This window comes from Octodon degus, unplaced genomic scaffold, assembly GCF_000260255.1.
Source record: "Octodon degus isolate 3935 unplaced genomic scaffold, OctDeg1.0 scaffold00222, whole genome shotgun sequence".
In the NCBI taxonomy this organism is placed as follows: domain Eukaryota; kingdom Metazoa; phylum Chordata; class Mammalia; order Rodentia; family Octodontidae; genus Octodon; species Octodon degus.
Genome location: NW_004524798.1, coordinates 444,133 through 453,438, shown reverse-complemented (window position 1 = coordinate 453,438; position 9,306 = coordinate 444,133). Strand labels below are relative to the sequence as shown.

At 42.7% G+C, this 9,306-nt stretch overlaps 2 protein-coding genes across 2 annotated transcripts; both read left to right on the top strand.

The window, feature by feature from the left end:
* Positions 1-5,007: 5,007 nt before the first annotated feature.
* LOC101563373 (olfactory receptor 4D2) lies at positions 5,008-5,943 on the top strand. The gene has a single exon (XM_004645262.1). It carries the CDS (start codon positions 5,008-5,010, stop codon positions 5,941-5,943), a length of 936 nt encoding a protein of 311 aa, XP_004645319.1.
* Positions 5,944-7,159: 1,216 nt separating this feature from the next.
* LOC101577414 (F-actin-capping protein subunit alpha-1) lies at positions 7,160-9,021 on the top strand. The gene has a single exon (XM_023705534.1). The coding sequence runs from the start codon at positions 7,160-7,162 to the stop codon at positions 8,090-8,092; it is 933 nt and encodes a 310-aa protein (XP_023561302.1). The 3' UTR covers positions 8,093-9,021.
* The last annotated feature ends 285 nt before the right edge of the window (positions 9,022-9,306 follow it).

The following is a 9,306-nucleotide window of genomic DNA, read 5'->3' as shown; positions in this document are numbered from 1 at the left end:
TATACTATATTTACATATAGACATTTTTATGTGCTTTAAATTTTCAAAATTAATGAGAGAATAGTGTTTGGGGGCTAGGGAGATAGCTCAGTAGCATAAGCACCTGCCTGGCAAGTACAAGGTCCTGAATTCAATCCCTGCTACAAAAAAACTAAAATAAAATAAAAACCTCAGAATGGTGTGTGGAAGGATATGTTCATTTTTCTCCCATTTCTCAGAGCTGGATAAAATAGCCACATGTTAAAAAAAAATCATGTGCCTTTAACCCATTTATCCTGAAGCTAATAGGTGCCATTTGAAATGTTTAGCCCCCCATTTACATGTTAATTTCATATGTTGAAACCTCATCCCTAACACCATGTGATGGCATTGGGGGTGGGGCCTTTGGTAGGTGATTAAGTCACCTAATGTAAATGGGATTGGTACCTTCAGACTCTGGACAGCTCCCCTTTCCTCCCCCCCAGGTGATAACCCAAGGAGAAGTCAGCCTTCTATAACTCAGAAAGCAGACCTTCATGAGATAACCAGTCTGCTCCCACCTTGATCTCAGGCTGTGAGAAAAACATTGGTTATAAGCCACTCAGTGTCTGGTGTGCCACTGTGTCATCTAAACAGATTAAGACAGAAGTATCCTGAAAAACTACAGTATCCTATCGCAACAGAATATCAATACTGGTACAGTCATGGCACAGAACAGGAAACTTCAGAAAACTAAAGCTATATTCCACAACTACCTAAGAGAGGTGCTACATTCCTGAAAGAAAATTAGGAGGCCATTCTAGGAAAGAGTAGTCACAGCCATGAGAAAAAATGTGTTGGAAATTAAAAATACTGTTGGTGGCACACTGTTTTTTTCCAAGATGGCCACATTACTTACTGTCTCCCTTTCCATATGCGCTTTCTCACCTCAGGGCTTTCGCAGCCTTCTCACTGAGAAGTGGGATCTTTGTTTCCTTCCTTTGAGTCTGGAAGAGAGATCTGGCTAGGACATCATAGTTATTATAATACATCACATTTACAATGTCAGTTAATTGCAGTTTTCATCAATTCCTCCTAACAAGAATAAATACGGCTTTTCTATACCAATTCCAGTATTAAAGGGATTGATGATCTCCACATAAAAATGCTAGCACCTTATAGATGGTGTGAGTAGAGTTGGATATGAACAGTAAATCAGCCATTTAGTCTGCTGGCAACATGAAGGATACAGTTGATGGAGGGTTAAGTTTCTAACTTAGTAGGCAAATAATGTTTCATCTATGATTTTCCTAAGTAAAGGTCAATTCAGTTTAAAAGAATGTGAAGGGGCCAGGGAGCTAGCGCAGCAGCATAAACACCTGTCTGGCAAGCTCAAGCTCCCACGTGTGATCCCCAGCACAGCAAAAAAGAAAAAGAAAGTGAAGAAGAAAAATAAATGAAACCCCTCTGTTAGCCTGATGATGGGCTAGGAAAGAACTGTCCACTGCACTACTGAGCAAGTTGGTCCAATATCTGATCCCTAGGACAGGTGCCTTGGAACTAACTGAGAACTTCTTACAAGTGCAGATGTTCAAGCTCGGTGTGATGGCACACACCTGTCACCCCAGCACTGGGGAAGCTGAGGCAGGATGGTAAGTTGGAGGCCAGCCTGAGCTACATAGGATGACCCTGTCTCAAACAATCACCTTTGAACTTCTGAATGAAAATGAATTGGGCTGGGCACACCAATCTATCTGTCTGTCTGTCTGTCTGTCTGTCTGTCTGTCTGTCTGTCTGTATCTCTGTCTCTGTCTCTCTTTTGTGAAATAAGATCTTGCTATGTAGTTCATGCCGGCTCCAAACTCATGGTGCTTCTTCCACTTCAGCCTCCCAAGCATTGGGATTACAGGCCTGTGTCAATAATGCCTGACCATTGATCTATCTTTTAGCAATTCATCTAGGTGATTCTTTTACAGGTAAGAGTCACTGTTGTCTTATTTACTTTTCTCCTGACAACCAAGGTAAAGGAGAAAAGATTTAGCTCAGGGTTGATAGAGGTTTCAGTCCATAATCTGTTGGCTCCTAGGCAGGTGGCATGGCAGGCAGGCACTGTGATGGAGAAACAGTTCGTGGAAGGCAGAGGGTAACAAAACAAGCAAGGGACCTTAACTGTGTCTTTCTGCCCCTTTTATCTTATGCAGGAAACTCAGGGTGGGCAGCACTCACATCCTTAATCCTACTGCCTTTGAGCCTAGCATTGCACCATAACTGAATCCCAGCATCACATACTCTAGATCCATCCACCTCTGAAAAAGACCCACCTATGCCCACGTGAGGCTTTGGGGGCACATCCGGACATAAGCCATCACAACTGATCCAAGAAATCTTTCCTGCTAAAACCCTCAGAGCCTGTTTCTTTTGAAGTCTCTCTTATCCTCTTGGATCTTGACCTGAAAATCTTACATTCCACAAATCTCTATGATTTTCAGTGTTCTCAGTACTTTGTGTCCCCAGGCAGACCTCTCAAAGACTATGTGTTTTGAGCCATAGAGAAACGTTTTTAACAACTCCCATTGTTCCCTGGCCCCAGTGGTAATCAACCCAGCTCTTTTCCTGAGCCCTGTCCAATAGTTTTCCCCAAGGATATGGGTTCTTCCTCCAGGGTCCTGCACCTGGTGACTCACATGGGGTAGGGACAGGGGATAGAAAGCTGGAGTTACAGCTGAGATCTCCAAGAAGATGTAGGACCTGAAACTCCATTCTCCATCCACTTCTGAAGGGAGGTGAGAGGACAGAGTTTATTCACCTCACATAAGTAAGAAGGATCCAGCAATCTGCTGGAGGATGGAAGTAATAAACAAGTAACAGACCTGATGGGAGTAAGTATGCAATAAGAGGAGGACCCTGGAAGTCCTTACTGCAGGGGGACATGACACTGAAAGCAAATGTTCTGGGTTACACATGAAAATAGCCATGCATATAGCTAGCTCTATGATTTAAAGGGCAAATGCTTAGAGCAAAGGACAGAAAGGTGGGGGAAATCATTACAAAATTGTCCACCAAGTCACATAGCTACCCATTAATACATTAAGTTAGCAAGCTTTTTTTCTTTTCTTTTCTGTTTTTTGTTTTGTTTTTCGTTTTGTCTTAGCAAGACAGGATCTCACTATGCAGTGCAAGCTGGCCTTGAGCTCATGTTATAGACCAGGCTGGTTTCAAACTCATAACAATCCTCTTGCCTCAGCCTCCTGAGTGCTGAGATTACAGGCATGTGCCACCATACCCAGCCTTAGGCAAGCATTTTTTAAGCACTTACTAAACCAGAGCTGTTGCCACTCATGCTGGGCTACCATGTTATTAGATTCAAAATCTAGTTAAGCATTAAATGATAAATGCTATAATGAATGTGTTTATATCCTCATTAATGGGACCCAGAGAAATGAAGAATTCTGTGTGGGAGAAATGGGGAGCAGAGCTGGACAGAAGGGGATATCTACATGTTTCTAAGACTTCTGGTAGCAAGAGGCACTTAAGAAACAGAAGTTATTGTTGAAGATTTGGAAATAATATTGATTCCAACGCTATCTGGAGGTGGCATTTTACAGCTTGTAGGAAATGCTGAGAGGGAATTGTGTGCCCACATGTGGGTATGTCTTTCAATCCTGATTCTACTGCAGGCAGCTTCTAAGAGTTTGAGTTTTAAGCTGTGGGCACTAGACAGTCACGAAAGATGATAGCGAGAAAGAAGAATCACATTGGAAAGGAGGAGAAGAGGATCATCTGCAACAGGGGACAGATTGTAACTAGTCAGGTGGGAGAGGATGCGAAGATTGAGACGGGGCAAGGGAGACCACTTCTCACGCTGCCCCTCTCTTTCTCTCTCTTTGTCTCTTTCTCCAGTTAGAATCGTCCCCCTACACCAATATTTTCATTTCCCCCTCCTTAGCCTATTCCATTACTCCATTTTTCTTCCTTGTAATTTTCCTTTACTTCACCTCTTCCATTTCTTTTCATTCAATTTCTTTCTTTTTCTTCTAGCCTTAGATTCAGTAACAACTAAACATGCTCTGAAAGAGTCCACTTCAGACTACATTCGCCATCTATTTCTTAACCTGGTGAGTCTCTCTCCTCCACCTTCTTCTGGCCCATATGTATGTCCTAGGGAGCCCCCCACCCCAAAAGAAGGGACACCTGCACTGGGGAGTGGGCAGAAACTGGATAGTCAGGTATCCAGCTGTGTCCAGAGGTTCTCCTACAAGGCTTGGCACATCCTGTAACTACTCAGTCACCGTAGGTCCTCACAAGTACTAACTATGTTGGGGATAAATAAGTTGTGAAATCAAGAGCTCTTTCTAGACTCTTATGATTGCATTGAGAAGGCAAAACAGACAGTTTGATGGACATTTTACCTTTATGATGCCAGCATTTTCCCCAGAACATTTCTACTTTCTGTATATTGCCTCTAAATAGACACAAAGTTCTGTTAACACATAGGTGTGCTAAATGTTCTACAAAAAATAAAAACCTGGAAAAAGAAAGATGTCTTTAGACTTTGAGTGGTCACAGATGAGGGTGATTCCTGTTTATTACACCAGGCATCATTCTAGGAAGTTAAGAGCTGTTGCTGCACCTAAGCATCTGGAAAATTCTGTAAAGAAATCCTTTTTAGTCTCATCTTTGCAATGTGGAAATTGAGATACCCATAAAATAAGTAGGTTGAACGTGAGCAAATCTTGAGGAAATAGAAGATCTAAAATTGACTCCACACTGGTGGGACTCTACGTGGTTTCTTATCACAACAGCAGTCTTTATGAGGCAAGTTGTATATAGTTCTGGATAGTGCTAAGCTATCTCGTGACTATGTATTCCAGTGCCTACTTGAAAACTCTTCAAAGATGAAGCAGCACCTGGGATCATTGGGCACGTGGAAGGATGCTTAGCAAATGGACCTGAAGAGCTCTGTCTGGGCCTCTGAGCACTAAAAGGAAGTAATGATTGTATGCATCTTTGTTCATGATTCGTTTTCCCTAAGTCAATGGAGAAGACCTCATGGAGCCAACGAATCTCACACAGGTGTCGGAGTTTGTCTTCCTGGGACTCTCACAGACTCAGGATCTCCAGCTTTTTCTGTTTCTGCTGTTCTTATCTGTCTACATCACCACAGTTGTGGGAAACCTCCTCATCATAGTTACTGTGACCTCAGACACCAGGCTCCACACACCCATGTACTTTCTGCTCCGAAACTTAGCTGTCATAGACCTCTGTTTCTCCTCAGTCACTGCCCCCAGAATGCTGGTGGACTTTCTCTCTGAGAAGAAGACCATCTCCTTCAAGGGCTGCATGGCCCAGCTCTTCTTCTTCCACTTCCTAGGAGGTGCCATGGTCTTCTTCCTCTCCGTGATGGCCTATGACCGCCTTGTTGCCATCTCCTGGCCTCTCCACTATGTCACCATCATGAACACTCGGCTCTGTATGACACTCATGGTGGCAGCCTGGGTTGGGGGTTTTGTCCATTCCATTGTCCAGCTGGCCCTGATGCTGCCATTGCCATATTGTGGCCCCAACATCCTGGATAACTTCTACTGTGATGTCCCCCAGGTACTCAGACTAGCCTGCACCGACACGTCCCTCCTGGAGCTCCTCATGATCTCCAACAGTGGGATACTGGATGTTATCTGGTTCTTTCTCCTTCTGGTCTCCTACTTTGTCATCCTAGTGATGCTGAGGTCCCACCCAGGGGAAGCAAGGAGGAAGGCAGCCTCCACCTGCATCACCCACATCATCGTGGTGTCTATGATCTTTGTCCCAAGCATCTACCTCTACGCCCGACCCTTCACCCCATTCCCCATGGATAAGGCAGTGTCCATCAGCCACACAGTCATGACCCCCATGCTCAACCCCATGATCTACACCCTGAGGAACCAGGAGATGCAGGCAGCAGTGAAGAGATTAGCAATGTGCCGACTGGTTTGTAAAAGAGAGTGACTGCCGGGGGGTGGGTCTTTGCTTTGGCTTTTCCTCCATCTGCAAATTACACAGAGTGATACTCCATCTACTCTCCTCACAGCTTGTGAGCATATTTGGAAAGCCAACCACACAGTGCATGGGTTTTGAAACTAGGAAACTTTCTCAGTATTTATGAGAAAGGAAAGTGCCCTTTCTGTAATTAAGGTTTGTGATAAAGCATTCTAACATCCCTGCAACAAACAGAAATATTGGCTTGTCCCTGGGGAACTCTACTCTGCCTCCTTTGTTCTTTATTGGTTGATAGACAATTTTCATTGATAATGACCTCATTTCTTCTGGAGCATTTCTATTTTCTGTATATTGCCTTTCTTCTCAGCATCTCCTTTTAGCCTGAGTCTAGAGTATTAAAGAGGGCCCAAGATTGGTAGTCCTTGGTTCTTAGTTGGGAGCTGTGACCTTTCATTTATCTATTGGGTGGCCTTGGACAAGCTACTTAAACTCTCTGAGTTGTAAGCGTTTTTCTTCTCTCTGGACAGGTATTAAAAAAACCCATACTAATCACAATAATATCACAGATTTTCTATAATATTCAAGTTTTTAGATATGTGAGAAGATATTTTATAAAACATAGAACCTATATAAGGATTCGTATTACCCTTGATATTTATCCTATCAAAAATTTGGAAGAAAAAAAATGGAAGTAGGGAAGACACTCATTCCCATGTGACATACAAGAGGCATGAGAGGGTGGAGGCTGAACTCCAGAGGGCCACATGACATGCCAGAGGGTGAAACTAACTCTTAGACAGTGATCATAAGCTCAGGTCATGATTTTGTATCTCTGTCTCTGTCTGTCTGTCTCTCTGTCTCTGTCTGACTGTCTCTCTCTCTGTCTCTGTCTCTGTGTCTCTGTGTCTCTGTCTCTCTCTATAGTGTGTGTCTGTGTGTGTGTGTGTGCGCACGAGCACTCCTGTAGCCACATTTTCTATGACAGAGTTTTTCCTTAATACAAAGGAGCTCCATGTCCACCTTCTTGGGTTAAATTCAGAGCTATTGCCAAGATGGAGACAAGGACCATGAGAGGAACCCAGAGCCAGTGGTGGCAGGCCTAAAATGGAAACAGAACAGAGAGATTCTTGAGTCCTTAATCTGTTACTTTTTAAAAAGCATATTTTGTGTTTTCTCCTGAGATTTAAAAGCTGTTTTCGGTTGGGCTGGGCCAGAGCAGCCCAAGATGGCGGACTTTGAGGATCGAGTGTCGGATGAGGAGAAGGTACGCATAGCTGCTAAATTCATCACTCATGCACCCCCAGGGGAGTTTAATGAAGTATTCAATGATGTCCGGCTACTACTTAACCATGACAATCTCCTCAGGGAAGAGGCAGCTCATGCATTTGCCCAGTATAACATGGATCAGTTCACACCTGTGAAGACAGAAGGCTATGAAGATCAGGTCTTAATTACAGAACATGGTGAGCTGGGTAATAGCAGATTTTTAGATCCAAGAAACAAAATTTCCTTTAAGTTTGAGCACTTATGGAAAGAAGCAAGTGACCCCCATCCAGAGGAAATAGATGGAAGTTTGAAGTCTTGGAGAGAATCCTGTGACAGTGCTTTAAGAGCCTATGTGAAAGATCATTATTCCAACGGCTTCTGTACTGTATATGCTAAAATTATAGATGGACAACAGACTATTATTGCATGTATCGAAAGCCACCAGTTCCAGCCTAAAAATTTTTGGAATGGTCGCTGGAGGTCAGAGTGGAAATTCACCATCACACCACCTGCAGCCCAGGTAGTTGGAGTGCTCAAGATTCAGGTCCACTATTACGAAGATGGCAATGTTCAATTGGTTAGTCATAAAGATGTGCAAGATTCAATAAGTGTGTCGAATGAAGCCCAGACTGCCAAGGAGTTTATTAAAATCATAGAGAGTGCAGAAAATGAGTATCAGACAGCGATTAGCGAAAACTATCAGACAATGTCAGACACCACATTCAAGGCCTTGCGCCGGCAGCTTCCTGTTACCCGCACCAAAATCGACTGGAACAAGATACTGAGCTATAAGATTGGCAAAGAAATGCAGAATGCTAAAAGGCCGACTCTGGGATTATTCAGTACATGGAAAGAAAATGATTCAACATGTGGTCATATGATAAATAAGTGATTTATAAAGAAAAGTGATATTTTGCTAGGGCTTTCAAACTTAACAGATTTTCTAGCCTCATGGAATACTGTTCAACCTATAGCATTGTCTTGACCTTGCATTCTCTGCCTTGTAATTTTCTGTCATGGCCGTATCTACTTGTAATTTTTTTTTCCTGTTTTCTGTTGGAGAGAGAGATCTATCTTAGAATCATTTTATTGTGTAGAAAATTTTCCTAGCCATGAAGTCCTGCTACTATTTATGTAACATGTTCAGTACTTTTTTACTGCTATGCTTCAGAGCACTTGTGTTCCTTCAGTGGCTTCTATTGATCCAACAGATAGAGGGGTCGTGCTGTAAACTGTAGCTAAATGGAAGATGCATTCATCCTTTTCCATTTGGCTGCTCTGATCACCATTTACAGCATCTCATAACCGTTAAAGCTTTGCATTAGGGTCTTTCAGGTTCATTTGGGTGGGAGCAAAAGAAATATTCTGAGAATTCCATGATAGCCAGCTTTTCTGGGTGAACTTGTTTCTAAATCCAAAGACTTGAACCATTTCCTGCACAAGAACATGTTTGCTTTTTTGGGGGGAGGGGATTCTCTCATTGTCTCCTTCCCTATTGTAGGTATTGACACCTGCATTTTTAGAAGAATTTTACCCATTTACATTTTTGTTTGTGTATGTGTTTAAGAACTGCTGACATACTGTGGATGTGGTGAAACTTGAAAAATGCAGTGTTGAAGAAATCATGGGTATCATCCTTTAGTGCTTTGTGGCGGGACTGTGCTATAAGCAAGTGAATCAAACAGCTCTATAAATCACAAAAACTAAAACCAAAGTGAAAAGAGTAACTTCCAGGCAGTATCTCTCTATTGTAACCTGTTATTTAAGAGCATACTAGTGTTTTCTAAGTAGGATGTAAATCTTGTTCCAAATTACTCTTTTGTAGTCCTGCCTGCCAAGAACTCAAAAGTAACTGTGATATAGCATCCCTTCCCAGGTGTATTGGCAGGTGAACGTGTGATCCCAGAAGCACACAAGTGACAGAGATACGATAGAACAGCCGATAATGGTGGACTCATTTACATTGCTTACACTTCTATGACCAGGCCTTAAAGGGAGGTCAGTTTTTTAAAAAACCAAGTAGTGTCTTCCTATTTCCAGATACATGTTTTAAAAAAAAGGTGTTTATGCTTCAGCTTTGTTTTTTGCTCAGCAATGCAGTCATGC

Bases quoted from the DNA above. Each gene is read 5' to 3' on its own strand.
- LOC101563373 (XM_004645262.1), top strand. From the start codon at position 5,008: ATGGAGCCAACGAATCTCACACAGGTGTCGGAGTTTGTCTTCCTGGGA.
- LOC101577414 (XM_023705534.1), top strand. From the start codon at position 7,160: ATGGCGGACTTTGAGGATCGAGTGTCGGATGAGGAGAAGGTACGCATA.